Genomic DNA, 24,082 nt, shown 5'->3' on the forward strand with positions numbered 1-24,082 from the left:
CCCCCTCTGTGCCCACCACAGAGACCAAAGCAAGTGCTGGGCTGGGCTTGCACAAGAACCAGGACCCCAGCAGTGAGTTGTCCACTCTCCTTCTGACCCAACAGCTCATCTCTGCTTTCACCCTTGCTTCCCAACCACATCCAAGTGACTGCTTGGCTCAGCTGCTTCTCCTTCCTCTCTCCTCCTTCTCTGTGTCTCTCAGTGCTCAAGAGCCTGCTCCTGGCCCTCTGTGGAGCAACATCTAGGTTCAAAACCCCATCAGACCCAAACCTCTCACAGCATCTTCCACTAGCTGAAGGGTTCCTCCAAGAAGGCTGCAGAGGGACTGTTCCCAAAGGCCTGCAGGGACAGGACCAGGGGCAATGGTTTGAAACGAAAGCAGAGCAGATTGAGATTGGAGGTGAGGAACAAGATAGAATAGAATAGAATAGAATAGAATAGAATAGAATAGAATAGAATAGAATAGAATAGAATAGAATAGAATAGAATAGAATAGAATAGAATAGAATAGAATAGAATAGAATAGAATAGACCAGGTTGGAAGAGACCCTCAAGATCATCACATCCAACCTATCATCCAACACCACCTAATCAACTAAACCATGGCACCAAGCACCCTATCAAGTCTCCTCCTGAACACCTCCAGTGATGGTGACTCCACCACCTCCCTGGGCAGCCCATTCCAATGGGCAATCACTCTCTCTGTGTAGAACTTCCTCCTAACCTCCAGCCTAAACCTCCCCTGGTGCAGCCTGAGACTGTGTCCTCTTGTTCTGGTGCTGGTTGCCTGGAAGAAGAGACCAATCCCCACCTGGCTACAACCTCCCTTCAGGTAGTTGTAGAGAGCAAGAAGGTCTCCCCTGAGCCTCCTCTTCTCCAGGCTAAGCAACCCCAGCTCCCTCAGCCTCTCCTCACAGGGCTGTGTTCCAAACCCCTCACCAACTTTGTTGCCCTTCTCTGGACACCTTCCAGCAACTCAACCTCCTTCCTAAACTGAGGGGCCCAGAACTGGACACAGTACTCGAGGTGTGGCCTAACCAGTGCAGTGTACAGGGGCACAATGACCTCCCTGCTCCTGCTGGCCACACTGTTCCTGATGCAGGCCAGGATGCCTTTGGCCCTCCTGGCTGCCTGGGCACACTGCAGGCTCATGTTCAGCCTACCATCGACCAGCACCCCCAAGTCCCTCTCTGCCTGGCCTCTCTCCACCCACTCTGACCCCAGCCTGTAGCACTGCATGGGGTTGCTGTGGCCAATGTGCAGAACCCAGCACTTGGTTGTGTTCAATCTCCTGCCCTTGGACTCTGCCCATCTGTCCAGTCCTGCCCCACAAGGATGCTGGAACACAGGAACAGGTTGCCCAGGGAGGTGGATGAGGCTCCATCCCTGGGGATATTCCAGGTGAGGCTGGACAAGGCCCCAGGCAGCCTGATCTAGCTGGGGATGTCCCTGCTGAGTGCAGGGAGGTTGGGCTGGATGAGCTTTGGAGGTCCCTTCCAACCCCATTCTATGATCCTATGATCTTCTCCAGCAGCTCTCTGCAGAGTAACTCACTCTGGGAAGCTGAAGCAGCTCCAGAAGAGGGGAGAGAACTTTCTTGGTAAGGAAAGATCCCTCCAAATGCTTGCAAGGTCTTGGGCAAAGCCCAAAGGCACCCGCAGCCGAGCTGCAGGGTGGGCAGCCCTGCTGCTTGCATGTTCTCAGCTGGTTTTCATGGGAGCAGCTGTTCCTCAGGACACCCTGGCAGGTTCAGACAGAGGTGGCACCGACAACCAAACAGCACAGACACTCCTGGACGCTGCTCCAAGGCTTCTTGCCAGGCTTTGGCTGCCCCAGCTGCCATCTCCCCAGCCCAGGAGCTGGCAGAGGCGGCTGGCATGGAGGAGGAGAGATGTCAGCGGTGACTCCACCACCTGGTCTCAGTGCTGAAATGTGCTCTGGACACATGGAACTGCCAAGTGCAGAGGAACCCAGAGCTGCAGGAACAACCTGACAGCCACCCCCAGCTGAACCAGAGACACAACAAATGAACCACCAGCCTGGGAGCCCGCTCAGGGGCTCGGCAGGTGCCCACCACTCAACACGCCAGGACCAACCCTGCCACAGACACCACCAAGCTGCCTCCCTTCAGCACCTCAGCAGCAGTGACTGCTCTCAGAAGAGGAGCAGGAGACTTCACAGAGGGCAGGTGGGGAGAGGCCCTCCCTCACTGCCCCATCAGGAAGGGAAAGGTGCTGGATCTGAGGCTCACTGCTCACCACCTGCGCCCTGCTGCCAGCCCAGCGGCCCCCAGGCTTCTTTGGGGTGATTTTTGCTCACAGAGAGAGGAGAGAGAAAAAATAAAGGAAAAGAAGAAAACTAAGAAAACTGAGGGAGCCTGAGACCAAGATTTTATCTTCTGGTTTCAGACACATCACTTCCCACAGAGGCCTCCAAGCCAGCCACCCTCTCCAGACTGCCACCATGCCCTCTGGACACTCTCTTCCCCAGCCCTGCTCTGCCACCCACATCCCTCTCTTCAGGAGCCAGCCTCACCTCCAGTATCTGGATCGTGGAAGTTGGGGTCCAGTCCCTTCTCTAGCATCCTGCAGACCTTCTCCACGTTTAGCATCTGCACATACTCCATGAACTTCTTCAGGTTGGCCTGCAGCCAGGACACAGGCAGAAGACACAAGACACAGGGTTAACCCCCTCAGCCTGAGGAAAGAAGCCACCAGAGACCAGAGGCAGCCCAAGGCAACCAGCAGGCACAATGGGGCAGCACCCACCAGAAACCAGGGCACCTCAGCATGTGCCACAAACCCACATGGCCCTTTCCAGACCCTCCCCTCGAGGCTGGGCACATCAGCTGGCTAGGGATGGTGTGGTGCCCAGCTGAGGAGCTCCAACACCTGTGGTGGGTCCCAGACTCATCCTAAGGATGTTTCACAGCCTGGTGAGCTTCCAATACATCAAAGCACAGATGAAGCTCCTCACACACTTTTGTGCTCACCCAGTTTGCTGTCCATGAGGCTTTGTTCTTGAGGTTTCTGGTTGTGGCCAATAGACCAACACTTCTTGTCCCAAGAGGACCAGGAGCCCAAAGCCTCTCCTCTGTGCCCACCTGGTTCCTTGCCTTCCACCTGACACTGAGGAGCTGCTCCTGCCCTCCAGATACTGAGGAGCTGCTCCTGTCCCCCTGACACTGAGGAGCTGCTCCTGCCCTCCAGACACCGAGGAGCTGCTCCTGCCCCCCTGACACCAAGGAGCTGCTCCTGCCCTCCAGACACTGAGGACCTGCTCCTGCCCCCTGACACTGAGGACCTCCTTCTGCCCCCCTGACACTGAGAACCTCCTCCTGCCCTCCAGACACTGAGGACCTGCTCCTGCCCTCCAGACACTGAGGACCTGCTCCTGCCTACCACCCATGGAGGATGCTGCAGATCAAGAGCACTTTTCCACTCCACATGGGGATGCCACCAACCAAGCCCTGAGCCAACACTTGGGGTGAACCCCAACCAACGCCAGGAGGCCACACTGGAGTGGGCTGAGCAGGCACTGCCATGGCTTGATGGATCCTTCAGCTTCCCCCTGAGGCAAACCAAGCCCCAAACCTGGCATGGGTCACCACCACTGCTGAACCCTCTGGTAGAAGCTGGGAGTTGCCAGCTGGCTTCCAGTCTCACCTTGGTATGGAGCTTGGCAAACTGCTTGTCGTCCAGCAGGGTCTGGGTGTACACACGCCTCTTGTAGCGGAACTGCAGGGGAAGAGAGGCAGCGCTGGGACACGGCCCCCAGAGCAGAGACAGCGCTGGGACAGAGACCCCAGAGCAGAGGCAGCAGAGGGACAGAGACCCCAGAGCAGAGACAGCGCTGGGACATGGCCCCCAGAGCAGAGACAGCGCTGGGACAGAGACCCCAGAGCAGAGACTGCGCTGGGACACGGCCCCCAGAGCAGAGACAGTGCTGGGACACAGACCCCAGAGCAGAGACAGTGCTGGGACAGAGACCCCAGAGCAGAGACAGCGCTGGTACAGAGACCCCAGAGCAGAGACAGCACTGGGACACGGCCCCCAGAGCAGAGACAGCGCTGGGACAGAGACCCCACAGCAGAGACAGCGCTGGGACAGAGACCCCAGAGCAGAGACTGTGCTGGGACAGAGACCCCAGAGCAGAGACTGCGCTGGGACAGAGACCCCAGAGCAGAGACTGCGCTGGGACAGAGACCCCAGAGCAGAGACAGCGCTGGGACACGGCCCCCAGAGCAGAGACAGTGCTGGGACAGAGACCCCAGAGCAGAGACAGCGCTGGGACAGAGACTCCAGAGCAGAGACAGCACTGGGACACGGCCCCCAGAGCAGAGACAGCGCTGGGACAGAGACCCCACAGCAGAGACAGCGCTGGGACAGAGACCCCAGAGCAGAGACAGCGCTGGGACAGAGACCCCAGAGCAGAGACTGCGCTGGGACAGAGACCCCAGAGCAGAGACTGCGCTGGGACAGAGACCCCAGAGCAGAGACTGCGCTGGGACACGGCCCCCAGAGCAGAGGCAGTGCTGGGACAGAGACCCCAGAGCAGAGACAGCAGAGGGACAGAGACCCCAGAGCAGAGGCAGTGCTGGGACAGAGACCCCAGAGCAGAGACAGTGCTGGGACACGGCCCCCAGAGACTGCGCAGGGACAGAGACCCCAGAGCAGAGACTGCGCTGGGACACGGCCCCCAGAGCAGAGGCAGTGCTGGGACAGAGACCCCAGAGCAGAGACAGCAGAGGGACAGAGACCCCAGAGCAGAGACTGCGCTGGGACAGAGACCCCAGAGCAGAGACTGCGCTGGGACAGAGACCCCAGAGCAGAGACAGCAGAGGGACAGAGACCCCAGAGCAGAGACTGCGCTGGGACAGAGACCCCAGAGCAGAGACTGCGCTGGGACAGAGACCCCAGAGCAGAGGCAGTGCTGGGACAGAGACCCCAGAGCAGAGACTGCGCTGGGACAGAGAGCCCAGAGCAGAGACTGCGCTGGGACAGAGACCCCAGAGCAGAGACAGTGCTGGGACAGAGACCCCAGAGCAGAGACTGCGCTGGGACAGAGACCCCAGAGCAGAGACAGTGCTGGGACAGAGACCCCAGAGCAGAGACTGCGCTGGGACAGAGACCCCAGAGCAGAGACTGCGCTGGGACAGAGACCCCAGAGCAGACAGAAGAGGCACAACACCCTCTGAGAACATCAGACAGCAGATGGACAAAGCCCTCTGGGAACATCAGATGGACAAAGCTCTCTGGAACATCAGGCACAAGGTGGTCAAATCCTTCCAGAAGATCAGACAGCAGATGGACAAAGCCCTTCTATGTCTCTCTTAAGAGGTGGCAGCAGAGAAGCTCTCTGAAGCTTTGGGACTTTTCCAAGGGGATTCTCCAGCCCTCAGCTCTGTCCTCACCAAGCTCTGAAGAAGGGAGCTGGCACCTCACCAAGAGCTGTGCCAGGCTGCAGGCAGATGCCCGCTGGAGGGCACTGAGCAACACAAACCCAGTGCCCTGGAGCCATGCAGGAGGCTGCTGCCCTGTGGCTTTATCTGAAGCATTCCTCAGGCTGCTCCAAAGGGGGTTGTGTGCCAGCACTGGTGCTGCTCTGCCCATCCAAACCAGGCAGGATGAGAAGCCTGGAATGGCTCAGCATGGAAGGGACCTCAGAGCTCATCTCCTCCAAGCTCCCCACCATGGGCAGGGACACCTCTCAGCTAGACTCAGCTGCTCAAGGCCTCATCCAGCCTGGCCTTCCACACCCCCAGGCAGGAGGCAGCCACAGCCTCCCTGGGCAGCCTGTGCCAGACTCTCACCACCCTCACACTCAAGAACTTCTTCCTCAGCTCCAGTCTAACCCTGCTTTCCCTCAGCTTCAAACCATTCCCCCTTGGCCTGTCTCTAGACACCCTCAGGAAAAGTCTCTCTGCAGCCTTCCTGCAGGATCCCTTCAGGTACTGGCAGGCAGCTCTGAGGTGCCCCCAGAGCCTTCTCCAGGCTGAACACCCCCAGCTCCCTCAGCCTGTGCTCACAGCAGAGCTGCTCCAGCCCTTGGATCATCTTTGTGACCTCCTCTGGACTCTCTCCAGCAGCTCTGTGTCCTCCTTCTGCTGGGGACACCAGAACTGGAGGCAGGATTGGAAGGGAGGTCTCAGCAGAGCAGAGCCAAGGGGCAGAATCCCCTCTCTTGCCCTGCTGCCCACACTCCCCTGGCTGCAGCCCAGCACACAGCTGCCTGCTGGGCTGCAGGAGGGCACTGCTGGCTCCTGGGGAGCTGCTCAGCAACCAACTCCCCCAGGTCTCTTTCTTCAGAGCTGCTCTCAACCCACTCTGCACCCAGCCTGGATTTGTGCCTGGGACTGGCCTGACCCAGCAGCAGGACCTTGCACTTGGCCTTGTTGAGCCTCATGCAGTTGCCACTGGCTCACTTCTTCTCCAGCCTGTCAAGATCCTTCCAGATGGATCCCTGCCCTCCAGTGAGTCCAGCACACCACACAGCTTGGTGTCACCAGCAAGCTTGCTGAGGGTGCCCTGGATGCCACTTTGTCACTTAACAAAGATTAGAGCAAGCAGTGGCACTCAGGCTGGCACTGGCACAGCTCCATGCAGCTTAAGGCTCCTAATGCTGCCCTAAAGGGACTTTGTGGGCAAAATAGAGCTCCAGGATGCCTGCTGTCAGCACCCACATGCAGGTCACTGGAGTCCCAGCACAGCCAGATGGGCTGTGACAGCCAGCAGAGCCCCAAGGGATACTGCAGGCCACCTCAGAACTGCATCTGAGTGCCACCACCTGAGCCCCAGCACAGAGCAAACCCTGCAGGGAGTGGAAATGGTGAAAGCAATCAGTGTGGGCAGCAGGGACAGGCAGGGGCTTTGCCACCCTACTCTGCTCTCCTGAGACCCCATCTGCAGCACTGCCTCTAGTTCTGGTGCCCCCAGCAGAAGAGGGACATGGAGCTGCTGAAGGGGGTCCAGAGGGGACCACAAAGATGATCAGGGGGCTGCAGAACCTCCCCTGTGGGGACAGGCTGTGAGAGTTGGGGCTGTGCAGCCTGGAGAAGAGAAGGCTCCGGGAAGACCTTCTGGTGGCCTTCCAGTACCTGAAGGAGCTCCAGGAGAGCTGGGGAGGGACTTTGGACAAGGGCTGGGAGCGCCAAGATGAGGGACAATGGCTTTGAGCTCGGAGAGGGGGGACTGAGAGTGGAGATGAGGAAGAAGTTCTTGGCAGTGAGGGTGGGGAGACACTGGAACAGGTTGCTCAGGGAGGCTGTGGATGTCTCCTCCCTGGAGGTGCTCCAGGGCCAGGCTGGATGAGGCCTTGAGCAACCTGGGCTGGTGGGAGGTGTCCCTGCCCATGCCAGGGAGGGTTGGCACTGGATGAGCTTTAAGATCCCTTCCAACCCAACCCATTCTGTGATTCCTGAAATAATTCAGGGGAGTTTCTGCCCTGCTGAGTTTTCTGGAGCAGCTCATCCTCACCACCCAGACGTGGTCCACGCAGGGATGGCTGGATGCTGGCAAAGCTGCTGGTTGCGTTCCAGTCCCTACAGGAACATCAAACTCGAGTCCTTCAGCCTCCCGTGGGTACCTCTCCTGGAGATTTTCCCCCTGCAGCCTTCCCTCTCCTGCTGCAACCTCCCACAAGAGCCTCCGTGCCAGCAGAAAGGAAGGAATGGGGCTGCAGAGGGGCGGAAATGAGGGAGGCTGTGCCACAGGGCTCTGGCAGATGCTCGTGGAGCTCCCAGGCACAGTCACGAGCAAGGGAAATTCAGAGTCATCCACCTCAGCCTTCCCCTCAATGAGCTCCTCGTGAGTAAACAGACACCCACACAACGTCCTGCTGCTGCGAGGGACCGGGGAAAGGGGAGGAGGAGCTGGGGGGAAAGGGAGAAGGAGCTGGGGGGAAAGGGAGAAGGAACTGAGGGGGAAAAGGGGAGAAGGAGCTGGGGGGGAAAAGGGGAGAAGGAGCTGGGGAGAAAGGGAGAAGGAGCTGGGGAGAAAGGGAGAAGGAGCTGGGGGGAAAGGGAGAAGGAGCTGGGGAGGGAAAGGGGAGAAGGAGCTGGGGGGGAAAAGGGGAGAAGGAGCTGGGGGGGAAAAGGGGAGAAGGAGCTGGGGGGGAAAAGGGGAGAAGGAGCTGGGGGGGAAAAGGGGAGAAGGAGCTGGGGAGGGAAAGGGAGAAGGAGCTAGGGGGGAAAGGGGAGAAGGAGCTGGGGGGGGAAGGGGAGAAGGAGCTGGGGGGGAGAAGGATCTGGGGGGGGAAGGGGAGAAGGATCTGGGGGGGGAAAAGGGGAGAAGGAGCTGGGATTGGGGAAAGGAGAGAAGGAACCAGGGGGAAAGAAGAGAAGGAACTGGGGGGGAAAAGGGGAGAAGGAGCTGGGATTGGGGAAAGGAGAGAAGGAACCAGGGGGAAAGAAGAGAAGGAACTGGGGGGGGAAAGGGAAGAAGGAACTAAGGGGGAAGGGGAGAAGGAGCTCGGGAGAAAAGGGGAGCGGGGCACTGCTGGGCAGGGAGGGTATGTGGCATGTGGTACCTCCAGGTAGGGCACAGGGGTGTCGGGGTTCAGGGGGTACTCCCGCAGCAGCCGCTCCTCGTCCAGGAACTTGCCGGCGCGGCCGTTGAAGGCCGGCTGGAAGAGGCCATAGTTGAGGACATCCTTCAGGCTGTGGTTGAGGGTGCAGAGGATGCGCTGCTTGGACACCCACACGGGCACCTCCGGGTTCAGCCGCAGACACTTCTGCCGAGACACAAACAGCTGGGGTGGGCATGGGCAGCGCCGCGCCTGGCACGCAGCTGCATGGCCGCATCTGGTACACAGCTGCAGCGCCGCGCCTGGCACGCAGCTGCATGGCCGCATCTGGTACACAGCTGCAGTGCCGCGCCTGGCACGCAGCTGCACGGCCGCATCTGGTACACAGCTGCAGCGCCGCGCCTGGCACGCAGCTGCACGGCCGCATCAGGTACACAGCTGCAGTGCCGCGCCTGGCACACAGCTGCACGGCCGCATCTGGTACACAGCTGCAGCACCACGCCTGGCACGCAGCTACACGGCTGCATCTGGTACACAGCTGCAGCGCCGCGCCTGGCACGCAGCTGCACGGCCGCATCTGGTACACAGCTGCAGCGCCGCGCCTGGCACGCAGCTGCACGGCCGCATCAGATACACAGCTGCAGCGCCGCGCCTGGCACGCAGCTGCACGGCCGCATCTGGTACACAGCTGCAGCGCCGCGCCTGGCACGCAGCTACACGGCCGCATCTGGTACACAGCTGCAGCGCCGCGCCTGGCACGCAGCTGCACGGCCGCATCTGGTACACAGCTGCAGCGCCGCGCCTGGCACGCAGCTGCACGGCCGCATCTGGTACACAGCTGCAGCCCCGCGCCTGGCACACAGCTACACGGCCGCATCTGGTACACAGCTGCAGCGCCACACCTGGCACGCAGCTGCATGGCCGCATCTGGTACACAGCTGCAGCCCCGCGCCTGGCACACAGCTACACGGCCGCATCTGGTACACAGCTGCAGCGCCACACCTGGCACGCAGCTGCACCGCCGCATCTGGTACACAGCTGCAGTGCCGCGCCTGGCACGCAGCTGCAGCACTGCGCCTGGCACGCAGCTGCACGGCCGCATCTGGTACACAGCTGCAGTGCCACGCCTGGCACGCAGCTGCAGCACTGCGCCTGGCACGCAGGTGCACGGCTGCATCTGGTACACAGCTGCAGCACCGCACCTGGCACGCAGCTGCAGCACCACACCTGGCACGCAGCTGCAGCGCCGCACCTGGCACGCAGCTGCATGGCTGCACCTGGCACGCAGCTGCACGGCCGCATCTGGTACACAGCTGCAGCGCCACGCCTGGCACGCAGCTGCAGCGCTGCGCCTGGCACGCAGGTGCACGGCTGCATCTGGTACACAGCTGCAGCACCGCACCTGGCACGCAGCTGCAGCACCGCACCTGGCACGCAGCTGCAGCGCCACACCTGGCACGCAGCTGCATGGCTGCACCTGGCACGCAGCTGCACAGCCGCACCTGGCATGCAGCTGCACAGCCGCACCTGGCACGCAGCTGCATGGCCGCACCTGGCACGCAGCTGCCGCACCGCACCTGGCACACAGCTGCCGCACCGCGCCTGGCACACAGCTGCACGGCCGTGCCTGGCACGCAGCTGCATGGCCGCATCTGGTACACAGCTGCAGCCCCGCGCCTGGCACACAGCTACACGGCCGCATCTGGTACACAGCTGCAGCGCCACACCTGGCACGCAGCTGCACCGCCGCATCTGGTACACAGCTGCAGTGCCGCACCTGGCACGCAGCTGCACGGCCGCATCTGGTACACAGCTGCAGCGCCACGCCTGGCACGCAGCTGCAGCACTGCGTCTGGCACGCAGGTGCACGGCTGCATCTGGTACACAGCTGCAGCACCGCACCTGGCACGCAGCTGCAGCACCGCACCTGGCACGCAGCTGCAGCACCGCACCTGGCACGCAGCTGCACGGCCGCACCTGGCACGCAGCTGCCGCACCGCACCTGGCACACAGCTGCCACACCGCACCTGGCACACAGCTGCCGCACCGCACCTGGCACACAGCTGCAGCACTGCACCTGGCACACAGCTGCAGCGCCGTGCCTGGCACGCAGCTGCACAGCTGCATCTGGTGCACAGCTGCACAGCCACGCCTGGCACACAGCTGCAGCACTGCGACTGGCACGCAGGTGCATGGCCGCATCTGGTACACAGCTGCAGTGCCACACCTGGCACGCAGCTGCACGGCCGCACCTGGCACACAGCTGCAGCGCCGCACCTGGCACACAGCTGCAGCGCCGCACCTGGCACACAGCTGCCGCACCGCACCTGGCACACAGCTGCATGGCCGCATCTGGCACGCAGCTGCAGCGCCGCACCTGGCACGCAGCTGCAGCGCCGCACCTGGCACGCAGCTGCACGGCCACATCTGGCACGCAGCTGCAGCGCCGCACCTGGCACGCAGCTGCACGGCCGCATCTGGCACGCAGCTGCAGCACCGCCACCCCTGGCACGCAGCTGCAGCACCATGGCCTGGCACACAGCTGCAGTGCCACGCCTGGCACACAGCTACAGTGTCACATGTGGCATACAGCTGCACAGCCACGCCTGGCACACAGCTGCAGCACTGCGGCCTGGCAGGCAGCTGCAGCACTGCGGCCTGGCACGCAGCTGCATGTGGCACACAGCTGCAGCGCCACATCTGGCACACAGCGGCACCACCATGGCCTGGCACACAGCTGCAGCACCATATCTGGCACGCAACTGCAGCACCGTGGCCTGGCAGGCAGCTGCAGCACTGCATCTGGCACACGTCTGCAGCACTGCGGCCTGGCACACGGCGGCACCGCCACAGCCTGGCACACAGCTGCAGTGCTGCATGTGGCACGCAGCTGCAGCGCCGCACCTGGCACACAGTTGCAGCACCATGGCACCTGGCACACAGCTGCAGCACCACAGCAGCAGCAGGGTCTCTCCCACAGTTGCAGCATCACATCTGTCCCCACAGCTGCAGCACCAAGCACAAAGCCTTGGGAACAACTCCTGAAAGGAAGGGAAGAGCTCCTCAACTTTCAGACAGCAGGGCTGGCTCTTGCTCCAGGAAGAAGGAGCTCAGAGCTCCAGCTTCAGTCCTCAGGAGGCAGAAGGAGCTCAGAGCTCCAGCTTCAGTCCTCAGGAGGCAGAAGGAGCTCAGAGCTCCAGCTTCAGCCCTCAGGAAGCAGAAGAAGCTCAGAGCTCCAGCTTCAGTCCTCAGGAGGCAGAAGGAGCTCAGAGCTCCAGCTTCAGCCCTCAGGAAGCAGAAGAAGCTCAGAGCTCCAGCTTCAGTCCTCAGGAGGCAGAAGAAGCTCAGAGCTCCAGGTTCTGCACACAGCAAGGCACAGGATGCCAGACAAGATCTATTCAGGAGCCACCCCACAATAAGGACAATAAAGACCTCGGGTCCAACAGTCCCAGAAGAAAGAAAGAGCCAAAAATTGCTCATCAAGGAGGACACCAAACGAGGCAGGGTTGAAAGGCACTGGAAAGCAGCAGCTTGAAAAGGCAACGTGCTCGTGGGCAGCAGGGAGCCCTGGTTTCATAACGTGGCTTTGGAAGCTGTGTTGTGCCAATTGTGTGGTGGGAATGGAAAGGAAGAATAGCAGCCTCTGAGAGGTGCCTGCAGCAGGATGGAGCAGTTCAGCCAAGCCAAGGCAGCTGAGGAGCCTATCAAAAGGCAAACCCAGGAGCTGCCTCTCTGAATGGGGACCGAAAAGCACAATGCTGCCACAGCACAGTGACAATGAGGTCATCAAAGCCCACAACACACAGCCAGAGGAGGAGCCTGATGGAAGCTGGGTGAGGTCAGCAAGCACCCAAAGCGTGAGAATCACCCATGGAAAAGCCCTGGAGCTCCTCCCGTGAGGACCAGCTGCAGCAGGGGGCCAGCAGCACGGCAAAGGGCCTGGCAGAAAAGGGACAGAGATTCCCCAGGAGCTGCAGGGGCACAGCAGGGCCTGAGGGCACAGCTGCTGGCCTCTGCCTGTGCTCCACACCAGGCAAACCCTCCCGGCAGCAGCGGAACAGCCCAGGCAGCAGATGCTGACAGCCAGGAGCGGCTCAAAGCCCCGGGCTGGGAACAGGACAGAGGATGTGACATTCACAGTGCTGGACAATCTCCCATGCTGTGGAGTCATGCCTGCCCCTGGGGAGCAGAGCCTGGAGGAAGCCCACACCCAGCAGAAGAAGGCTGGGCTGCTGCCAGCACGCATGGGGGGTTCCAAAATGTCCTCAGAAAGGTCCCTTGCTGCCATCAACCAAAGTGCCAGGAGCAAGAAAGCTCTTTTCTGGGTCCTCAGCAAGCCAGGGATCACAGAGTCAGCTTGGTTAGGAGAGACCTCTATGGGCAGAGTTCAACTCTTGACCCAGCACTGCCAGGGCACCACCAACCCATGGCCCTCAGCACCACAGCTCCAGGGCTCTGGAACCCCTCCAGGGATGGGAACTCCAACACTGCCTTGGGCAGCCTGGGCCAGGCCTGGACAAGCCTCAAGAGACAGAAATTGTTCCTTATTGCCAACCTCAATCTCTCCTGGGGCAACCTGAGGCCAGTTCCTCTTGTCCTATCATTTATTCCTCAGAAGAGTCCAACCCCCACCTGGCTGCAGTCTCCTTGCAGGGAGCTGTAGGGAGCCAGAAGGTCTCCCCTCAGCCTCCTTTCATTCAGGCTCCACACCCCCAGCTCCCTCAGCTGCTCCTCTCAAGTTCTCCAGACCCTTCCCCAGCTCTCTTGCCCTTCTCTGGACCTGCCCCAGCCTCTCAATGTCCTTCTTGGAGCGAGAGGCCCAAAACTGAGCCCAGGATTCCAGCTGTGGCCTCAGCAGTGCCCAGTGCAGGGGGACAATCCCTGCCCTGCTCCTGCTGGCTGCTGTTTCTGCTGTTGACTTTCTTGGCCACCTGGGCACACAGCCCAGCAGTAGGAAGGTAGCAAACAAAGGTGAAGGTCACCCAGGCAGGTTTCCTGCCACAGCTGCAGCAGCAGAGTCGCAAGGGGCCCGTGCTGGGATCTGGGGTAAAGCGGTGCAGCAAGGGCTGCTGTGACCCTCACCACTTGGCAGCACATCCAGATCTCCCCCACGTGCAGGGCTGGGGGCCCTGTCCTCCAGGAAACAACAGCAACAGGAAGAAGGTAAAGGGAAGAAGGTAAAGGGAAAAAGAGACAAAGGTGAGCAGAGGCACCGCGGGGTCTGCGCGGGAGGAACACCTCTCAGCCAGGCTCAGGGGGGGCCCAGGGGGGTCCTGCAGAGCTCCAAGTGACACCAGGAGCTGCAGGGACCCCTGGTGTGGAACAAAGAGACCCAGTAACTGCCCCAGCTGTCCTCACCAGACCGTGCTGGCCTTTCTCCAGCTGCACCTCTCTCCTCCCCAGCTCCTTGTTCACAGCCTGTCCCCCCCAGCAGCAGCCCCCAGCAGCAGCCCCCAGCAGCAGCTCCAACAGCAGCCCCAGCAGCAGCCCCAGCAGCAGCCCCAGCAGCAGCGGCCCCCTGCAGCAGCCCCCTGCAGCAGCTCCAACAGCAGCCCCTGCAGCAGCCCCTGCAGCAGCCCCCTGCAGCAGCCCCTGCAGCAGCCCCCTGCAGCAGCCCCTGCAGCAGCCCCTGCAGCAGCCCCCTGCAGCAGCCCCCTGCAGCAGCCCCCTGCAGCAGCCCCTGCAGCAGCCCCCTGCAGCAGCCCCACAGCAGCAGCCCCTGCAGCAGCCCCTGCAGCAGCCCCTGCAGCAGCCCCACAGCAGCAGCCCCTGCAGCAGCCCCTGCAGCAGCTGCTCCCAGCAGCAGCCCCAGCAGCAGCCCCAGCAGCAGCAGCCCCACAGCAGCGGCCCCCTGCAGCAGCCCCTGCAGCAGCCCCCTGCAGCAGCCCCCTGCAGCAGCCCCTGCAGCAGCCCCTGCAGCAGCCCCCTGCAGCAGCCCCACAGCAGCAGCCCCTGCAGCAGTCCCTGCAGCAGCCCCTGCAGCAGCCCCAGCAGCAGCCCCAGCAGCAGCAGCCCCTGCAGCAGCAGCCCCTGCAGCAGCAGCCCCTGCAGCAGCCCCACAGCAGCAGCCCCTGCATCAGTCCCTGCAGCAGCCCCCTGCAGCAGCCCCCTGCAGCAGCCCCCTGCAGCAGCCCCACAGCAGCAGCCCCTGCAGCAGCCCCTGCAGCAGCCCCTGCAGCAGCCCCTGCAGCAGCCCCCAGCAGCAGCCCCTGCAGCTGCTCCAGCAGCAGCCCCCAGCAGCATCTCCAACAGCAGCCCCTGCAGCAGCCCCTGCAGCAGCCCCCAGCAGCAGCTCCAGCAGCAGCCCCTGCAGCAGCAGCCCCAGCAGCAGCCCCTGCAGCAGCAGCCCCTGCAGCAGCAGCCCCTGCACCAGCCCCCTGCACCAGCCCCCTGCACCAGCCCTTCCTACCACCCAGGGCAGAGGGCACCACTCTCCAGTGGCATCTGAAATCCCACCACATCCTCCTGCTTCCTGCCCAGGCCAGCAGGAGAAGGGATCAGAACCCCAAAACACCCAGAGCAGCCCCACTAGCCCTCCCATGGCCCCCAAACCCTCCACCAGCCCCCCATGGGGCAGAAGCTGGGGGCCAGCAGCAGCTCCATGTGTGGCCAGGCACAATGGGCTGGGCTGAGCATCGTGGGGGCAGCTTGGTTCCCTTCATCACCACGGTCCAGAGAAGGAGCTGGGCCCTGCAGGGAGCAGGGCAGGGCAACCACCACCCTGTGCCTCAGTGGGGGAGAAACCAGTGCAAGCCCCCTGTGCACTGGGTGCTGGAGGAAACAGCAACCTGGGGCCAGCACCTTGTGTATGCTGGCAGCACAGCAGGAGTTTTGTGGGCTGAGGTCACCTCCTGAGGAAAGCTCTGGCCCTGCCATCTCCAGACCACGCTGGGAGAAGCTGCCTCCACCAAAAGGAAGCAAGATAAAGAGCAAAGGGAGTCTCTCAGCTGCCAGCAGGAAAGCACCCAGAGCAGGAGCCCCTGCTGCAGATAACAAAGGGTTCCAGCTCTGGGGGCTTTCCAGGCTGGAAGGATGTGGCTGACCTGTGTCACCTCCAGAAGCTGTTGCCTGTGACAGGAAGCCATCAATGACTTCTGCTCAAGAGAGTCCAAGAGCTCCCTGGTCCAGCCCCACTTGGAGCACAAGCTCTAACCCAGGAGGACAGCTCCTACCAGGGCAGGCTGGGAGGGCTGGGGATGTTCAGCTTGGAGAAGAGAAGGCTCCAGGGAGACCTTAGAGCTGCCTGCCAGGAGCTGAAGGGCCTCCAGGAGAGCTGGAGAGGGACTGGAAGCAAAGGCCTGGAGAGAGAGGACAAGGGGCAATGGCTTCAAACTGGAAGAACCTCAACTGAGATTAGACACCAGGAGGCAATTCTTCCCCAGGAGGGTGGAACAGGTTGCCCAGAGGAGGCAACCTCCTGGTTGTGGAGGCTCCAAACCTGGAAGTGTTCCAAGACAGGTTGTGTGGGGACTTGAGCAACCTGCCTGGGACACCAGGGGCAGGGGGGTTGGAACTGGATGATCCTTGAGGGTCCCTTCCAACCCAAACTGTTCTATGGTTTTAGGACTGGTGGGGGACATCACATCCTCTAGTCCCACCAGCCAGAGCTCCAGAGGAGCTGCTGCTGCCACCAGCACAGATTGAAGTGGAGCACAGCCCTGTGAGGAGAGGCTGAGGGAGCTGGGGTTGCTTAGCCTGGAGAAGAGGAGGCTCAGGGGAGACCTCCTTGCTCTCTACAACTACCTGAAGGGAGGTTGTAGCCAGGTGGGGGTTGGTCTCTTCTCCCAGGCAACCAGCACCAGAACAAGAGGACACAGTCTCAGGCTGTGCCAGGGGAGGTTTAGAATAGAATAGAAAATAGAATAGAATAAACCAGGTTGGAAGAGACCCTCAAGATCATCACATCCAACCTATCATCCAACACCACCTAATCAACTAAACCATGGCACCAAGTGCCCCATCCAGGCTCTTCCTAAACACCTCCAGGGATGGGGACTCCACCACCTCCCTGGGCAGCACATTCCAATGGCCAATCTCTCTTGCTGGGAAGAACTTCTTCCTAACACCCAGTCTAAACTTCCCCTGGCACAGCTTGAGACTGTGTCCTCTTGTTCTGGTGCTGCTTGCCTGGAAGAAGAGACCAACCCCCACCTGGCTACAACCTCCCTCAGGTAGATGTAGACAGCAATGAGGTCTCCCCTGAGCCTCCTATTCTCCAGGCTAAGCAACCCCAGCTCCCTCAGCCTCTCCTCACAGGGCTGTGCTCCAGACCCCTCCCCAGCTTTGTTGCCCTTCTCTGGACACCCTCCAGCAAGTCAACCTCCTTCCCAAACTGAGGAGCCCAGAACTGGACACAGGACTCAAGGTGTGGCCTAACCAGTGCAGTGTACAGGGGCAGAATGACCTCCCTGCTCCTGCTGGCCACACTGTTCCTGATGCAGGCCAGGATGCCATTGGCCTTCTTGGCCACCTGGGCACACTGCAGGCTCATGTTCAGCCTACCATCAACCAGCACCCCCAGGTCCCTCTCTGCCTGGCTGCTCTCAGCCACTCTGACCCCAGCCTGTAGCTCTGCATGGGGTTGCTGTGGCCAACGTGTAGAACCCAGCACTTGGATGTGTTCAGTCTCATGCCCTTGGACTCTGCCCATCTGTCCAGCCTGTCCAGGTCCCTCTGCAGAGCTCTCTACCCTCCAGCAGATCAACTCCTGCCCCCCAGCTTGGTGTCATCTGCAAACCTACTGATGATGGACTCAATGCCCTCATCCAGATCATCGATAAAGATGTTAAAGAGCATGGGGCCCAGCACTGATCCTTGGGGCACACCACTAGTGACTGGATGCTAGGAAGAAGTTCTTCATAGAGAAAGAGATTGGCCATTGGAATGTGCTGCCCAGGGAGGTGGTGGAGTCACCATCCCTGGAGGGGTTTAGGAAGAGCCTGGATGAGGCCCTTGGTGCCATGGTTTAGTTGATCAGATGGTGTTGGGTGAGAGGTTGGACTTGATGATCTCAAAGGTCTCTTCCAACCTGGTTAATTCTATTCTATTCCATTCCATTCCATTCCATTCCATTCCATTCTATTCCATTCCATTCTGAATCAAGTGGATGTTTAAAGAGATTCCAGAGCTGATTAACTCCCAGCCACCCACTCAGGAGAACCTCCCCACACAGACACCCCCCCCTTACACAGCAGCTCTGCCAGCAGCCCCCTTGCACAGGAAGGGCTGCTGAGGAGCACAGCCACCAGCTGGTTCCACCCCGGAGAAGGCAGCAGAGAGGGAAAGGGGAAGTGTTGGAACTGTAAATCAAGCTGACCCCACCAGGGAGCCCCAGTCAGGTTAAAGGGATGGCTGTTACCTGCAGAGCTCAGGTTAAGGAGATGACAATTACCTGCAGAGATCAGGTTAAAGGGATGACTGTCACCTGCAGAGCTCTGGGGAGGTCCTCTGCATGCCTCACTGCCACCTCTCTAACCTGGGATCAGCTGGGAAATGAGAAGCTTCAGCTCTGCCTAGGGCTGGAGATAAAGAAAGAGAGCCACACAGAGCCAAGCTGCTTCTGGAGAAGGGAGAATGAGCTCTTCTCCTCAGCCAGCACCAAGGCTGGGAAGTCCTCCTTGGCCAGACAGGTCCTACACATCCAACTGCTGAGGATGAAGGGGCAAATTAAATCAGTTTTGATGAAAGAATGGAAGAAACCAGGGGGAAGAGCACCCTGTCGCTGCCTTCACAGCCTGAGGCACCCTCAGCAGGACTGCAGAGGGCACCAAGCTGAGAGGTGTGGGTGAGGAGGCTGAAGGATGGGATGGTGCCATCCAGAGGCACCTGGGCAGGCTGCAGAGCTGGGCTGAGGAGAGGCTCAGGAGGTTCAGTAAGGCAAAGTGCAAGGTCCTGTACCTAGCTCAGGGCAATCCTAGATAGCAACACAGGCTGGGGGGGAGGAGACTGAGAGCAGCCCTGCAGGAAAGGACTTGGGGGTGCTGGTGGGTGAGAAGCTGGGCAGGAGCCAGCAGTGTGAGCTTGCAGCTCACAAGGCCAAGGGCAGCCTGGGCTGCATCCAAAGCAGGGTGGCCAGAGCTGGAGAGAGGGGATCCTGCCCCTCTACTCTGCTCTGGGGAGACCTCACCTGCAGTGCTGCATCCAGCTCTGGAGCCCTCAGCACAGGAAGGACATGGACCTGATGGAGAGGGTCCACAGGAGGGACATGAAAATGATCAGGGGTTGGAGCAGCTCTGCTGTGAGGCCAGGCTGAGGGAGCTGGGGGTGTTCAGCCTGGAGAAGAGAAGGCTCCAGGCAGACCTAAGAGCAGCCTCCAGTACCTGAAGGGGCTCCAAGAAGGCTGCAGAGAGACTGTTTGCCAGAGCAGGCACAAGTTTGTCAGCCTCCAGCTCTCCACACTGCCACTGAGGCTTTTACTGAAGGTGGCTCCAAGGGCTGATGTCTCCTCCTTGGCATCCCCCCTGCTCTGAGGGAGGAGGAGGAGGACACCAGGGCCCCTGCTCAGCAGCTCCTCCACTCCCCACCAGCCGCTTCGTCTCCTCAGCTCCCTTTGCTCCGGCGCTCACCTGCTGCTCCATCTTTGCTGAAGCTTCTCCCCCTCCTCCTGACGCTCCCTGGCTCTGTTCCTTCTCCTCACTGCATGCTGGTGGGGCTCAGCCCCAGGCTGGGCTGCTCAGCCCCAGGCTGGGCTGCTCAGAGGGTTCCCCCTCCTGCGGCACGGCGGCTCAGGGGGGCACAGCCCTGCTCCCGGCCGCCGCAGAGCTGTCCTGGACGGGGTTCCTGGGCCAGGGGACTCCACAGGGGCTGGCACCCAACCTCTTTGGCCAACCTGTGCTGCTCAAGGGCCTGCCAGCCTCTGCAGCCCCCCAGCCCCTCAGAAAGGGGCATCCCCAGTGGCAGGTGAGCGGCCAGGCCGGTGGCAGTGCCCGCTGCTGAGCCCAGAGAGATGCTGGCAGAGGCCTCCTCCTCCTGCCCCCCCCTGGCTTTTAACTGGAGTCATAATGAGCAGGGTGATGAATTTACTAACCACTGCCCTGCTGATCAATGCAGGCAGGGCTGCTCCAGCACCCCAAGCCTTGGCAGCTTCCCAGCAGCCACCCCAGAGCTTGGCTGCTCCCAGGCAGCCACAGCCAGGGCCGGGCAGGACACCCTCACAACACACATTCAGAGAGGAGCTTGAGGTGGAAGGCACTTCAGAGCTCATCAGCTTCCAGCTCCCCAGAGCTCATCAGCTTCCAGCTCCCCAGAGCTCATCAGCTTCCAGCTCCCCAGAGCTCATCAGCTTCCAGCTCCCCAGAGCTCATCAGCTTCCAGCTCCCCAGAGCTCATCAGGCTCCAGCTCCCCAGAGCTCATCAGCTTCCAGCTCCCCAGAGCTCATCAGGCTCCAGCTCCCCAGAGCTCATCAGCTTCCAGCTCCCCAGAGCTCATCAGCTTCCAGCTCCCCAGAGCTCATCAGGCTCCAGCTCCCCAGAGCTCATCAGGCTCCAGCTCCCCAGAGCTCATCAGCTTCCAGCTCCCCAGAACTCATCAGCTTCCAGCTCCCCAGAGCTCATCAGCTTCCAGCTCCCCAGAGCTCATCAGGCTCCAGCTCCCCAGAGCTCATCAGCTTCCAGCTCCCCAGAGCTCATCAGGCTCCAGCTCCCCAGAGCTCATCAGCTTCCAGCTCCATAAACATCATCTCTTTTCATCTCCTCAAATCTCATCCAGCTCCAACCCCCTGCCATGGGCAGGGCCATCTTCCACCAGCCCAGGTTGCTCCAGGTCTCATCCAACCTGGCCCTCAACACCTCCAGGGAGAGGGAATCCACAGCCTCCCTGGGCAACCTGTTCCAGTGTCTCCCCACCCTCACTCTCAGTATTTCTTCCTCATCTGCAGTCTCAATCTCCTCTCTCCCAGCTCAGAGCCATTTTCCTCATCTTGTCACTCCCAGCCCTTGTCAAAAGTCCATCCCCAGCTCTCCTGCACCCCCCCTTGGGTACTGAAATGCCATCAGAAGCTCTCCCCAACACCTTCTCCTCTCCAGGCTGCACAGCCCCAACTCTCCCAGCCTGTCCCCACAGGGGAGGCTCTGCAGCCCTCTGATCATCTTGGTGGCCTCCTCTGGCCCCTCTCCAACACTTCCCTCTCCTTCTTGTGTTGGAGGCTCCAGACCTGGACACAATTCTCCAGGCGGGGGGGGGGGGTGGGGGAGTGTCTCACCAGAGCAGAGTAGAAGAGCAGAATCCCCTCCCTCCATCACCACTGTGGCTGAGTAAGGACTTCACCACAGGAAGGAGTCTCCAGGTGTCAAAGAAACCCTCCCAACACCCTCCCAGCACAACCCCAGCAGGGTAGGAACTCCACCACGTGAAGAAGCCTCTGGCTGTCAAACCAAGCCCAGCTAATAGCTGGGTAAGTGGCACTGGGAGGGCCCTCCAGCAGCCACCTCAACCCCCAGACTTTACCCAATTTGCATTTTTCCCTTCTCTTGCAGCTGCAGGCTGCTTGTCTGCAGACACCACAAGGTTCCTCTGGGCTCTATGGAAATGGGCACCACGCTTCCTGCAGAAGACAAAAAGATCCCAGGCAGGATGCAATTAGAGCAGCACAAAGCGTAGGGGGAAGCTCTGAAGCCTCCTGTGGATACAGAGCTGGCTTGGTGGCCTCACCCAGAGGCTGGCTGTCTGTGGCTCCAGGTCCAAGTGGAGGCCAGGGACAAGTGGTGTCCCTCAGGGATCAGTCCTGAGACCAGGCTTGCTTAGCATCTTTGTTTGTGCCATGGACAGGGGCACTGAGTGCACCCTCAGCAGGTTTGCTGATGACACCAAGCTGTGTGGTGCAGCTGACAGCTGGAGGGAAGGGATCCATCCAGAGGGACCTGGACAGGCTGGAGGGAAGGGATCCATCCAGAGGGACCTGGACAGGCTGGAGGGAAGGGATCCACCCAGAGGCACCTGGACAGGCTGGAGGGAAGGGATCCATCCAGAGGCACCTGGACAGGCTGGAGGGAAGGGATCCATCCAGAGGCACCTGGACAGGCTGCAGAGCTGGGCCCAGGACAACCTCATGAGGTTCAACAAGACCAAGGGCAGGGTCCTGCAGCTGGGGCAGGGCAATCCCAGGCACTGATACAGGCTGGGCAGGGACTGGCTGGAGAGCAGCCCTGAAGAAAAGGCCTTGGGGGTGCTGGTGGATGAGAAGCTCAACAGGAGCCAGCAGTGAGCACTTGCAGCCCAGAAAGCCAAGCAGAGCCTGGGCTGCAGCAAGAGAAGTGTGGCCAGCAGGGCCAGGGAGGGGATTCTCCCCCTCTGCTCCACTCTGCTGAGACCACACCTGGAGCTCTGTGTCCAGTTCTGGAGCCTCTGTTCCAGGAAGGATCTGGAGGTGCTGGAAGGTGTCCAGAGAAGGGCCATGACGATGAGCAGAGGGCTGGAGCTGCTCTGCTATGGAGACAGACTGAGAGAGTTGGGGCTGTTCAGTCTGGAGAAGAGAAGGCTCCCAGGAGACCTTCTCGTGGCCTTCCAGGATCTGAAGGGGGCTACAAGAAAGCTGGGGAGGGACTTCTGAGGGTGTCAGGGAGTGATAGGACTGGGGGGGGATGGAGCAAAACTAGAAATGGGTAGATTCAGATTGGATGTGAGGAAGAAGTTGTTCCCCATGAGGGTGGTGAGAGACTGGCACAGGTTGCCCAGGTGGTGGAAGCCTCATGCCTGGAGGTTTTTCAGGCCAGGCTGGATGAGGCTGTGAGCAACCTGCTGTAGTGTGAGGTGTCCCTGCCATGGGCACTGAAGTCCCTTCCAACCCTAACAGTCCTGTGATGCTGTGATTCTAAGCTAGCCAGGAGAAAAAGCCAGGAACCAAAGGTGATGCCAGCAAGAAGCTGGGCTGCAAAATGGTCCAATGGGAGGTTGTTGGGCTGGAGAAAGGTTCCTCACCAAGAGAGATCAGTCCCTGGCTGTGGAAGCCCTTAGCCACAGGCTCATGTTGGTCTCATGGCAGCTCAATCCAGGCCATCGACTCCCGGCGGCTGCTGAGCTCTCGGGAGAAGGTGCAGAGCTTTCAGCAGCACCACCAGCAAGGACCAGGAGGATTCCAACAGGAGAAGTGTGGTCATGGGCAGAGAGAGAGAAGGACAATCCCACACCCAAGCATAACTTGATGTCTAGGAGGGGTGGCTGTCCAGCTCGAGGTGAGCCTGATCTAGCTGAAGGTGTTGCTGCCACGGCAGGGCAGCTGGAAGGAGAGGGGCCTCAAGGATCCCTCCCAACCCAACCCAAACCACCCTGACTCCAGACCAAACATCCCACAAACCACCTCCCATGGCCACAGACATCCACGAGGTGCAAGGACAAGGCCAGCTTCATGCATCTGCCTTCACCCACCCGCCTTTGGGGGCACCAGCAGCTGGGAGCGACCAGAAGGTGACAGCTTGGTGGCAATCCCACGGAGGGAGGTGGTAGTGGAGGTCTGTGCTCTCCAAAGGGAGGAGAGCTGAGATGCCACCATTCAGCTGAGGGGCTGGGCCTCACTCCAGGGGCCTCAGCTGCCAGCCACACCACACAGAGCCCACCAAGACCTACCAGAGCAGCAGCCACACCTCCAGAAGCTCCACCAGCACAGCACCCAGCCCCCACCAAGCTCCACTAAGCTCCACCAGCACAGCACCCAGCCCCCACCAAGCTCCACCAGCACATCCTGAAGTCCATCTCTAACACAGTCTGCCACCCAGCACATCCTGATGCCCATCCCCAGCATGGTCTGATGCCCTTCCCCAGCACACCCTGACACCCAGCACAGTCTGATGCCTATCCCCAGCACACCCTGACACCCAGCACACTCTGATGCCCATCCCCAGCACACTCTGACGCCCAGCACACTCTGATGCCCTTCCCCAGCACACTCTGATGCCCTTCCCCAGCACACTCTGACACCCAGCACACTCTGATGCCCATCCCCAGCACACTCTGACACCCAGCACACTCTGATGCCCATCCCCAGCACACTCTGACACCCAGCACACTCTGATGCCCATCCCCAGCACACTCTGACACCCAGCACACTCTGATGCCCATCCCCAGCACACTCTGACACCCAGCACACTCTGATGCCCATCCCCAGCACACCCTGACACCCAGCACACTCTGATGCCCATCCCCAGCACACTCTGATGCCCATCCCCAGCACACTCTGACGCCCAGCACACTCTGATGCCCATCCCCAGCACACCCTGACGCCCAGCACACTCTGATGCCCATCCCCAGCAGCCCCTGCTGCCAGGCTTGAGGCCTCCTCCAATCAATGGCCTCAATTCTGTTAAGTGCGGGGTATAAAAAGCCCAACTCTGAGTTCCCATCGATTAAGCCCTAAGAGCAAAGAGCCAATCAGAAGCAAGGAGGAGGAGGAGGTCGTTAGCTGGCTGCCTGTTTAATTAATCAGCCTTTAAGGACACCACTGACCTGTGAATGTCAGGGCCCAGGGACAGCAACAAATCTGAGCCCCAAGCCCTTCTGGGCTGCTCCGTGGCAGCTGGCAGCAGCAGGAGCAGCACAGCAGCAGCAGCCTGGCAGAAAGTTGTCCTT

At 60.6% G+C, this 24,082-nt stretch overlaps 1 protein-coding gene across 7 annotated transcripts in view; it reads right to left on the reverse strand.

Moving 5' to 3' along the window:
* Positions 1–24,082, reverse strand: part of SHANK3 (SH3 and multiple ankyrin repeat domains 3) — a 249,997-nt gene that overhangs the window by 184,998 nt on the left and 40,917 nt on the right. For all 7 annotated transcript variants that reach the window (XM_054173855.1, XM_054173853.1, XM_054173854.1 and 4 more), the window contains 3 exons: positions 8,527–8,730; positions 3,666–3,737; positions 2,536–2,644 (listed from right to left, as the gene is read on the reverse strand). In XM_054173855.1, coding sequence (XP_054029830.1) covers positions 2,536–2,644; positions 3,666–3,737; positions 8,527–8,730 — 385 coding nt within the window. The remainder of the gene's footprint in view (positions 1–2,535; positions 2,645–3,665; positions 3,738–8,526; positions 8,731–24,082) is intronic.

The sequence above is a fragment of the Dryobates pubescens genome, chromosome 27 (assembly GCF_014839835.1).
Source record: "Dryobates pubescens isolate bDryPub1 chromosome 27, bDryPub1.pri, whole genome shotgun sequence".
Lineage (NCBI taxonomy): Eukaryota > Metazoa > Chordata > Aves > Piciformes > Picidae > Dryobates > Dryobates pubescens.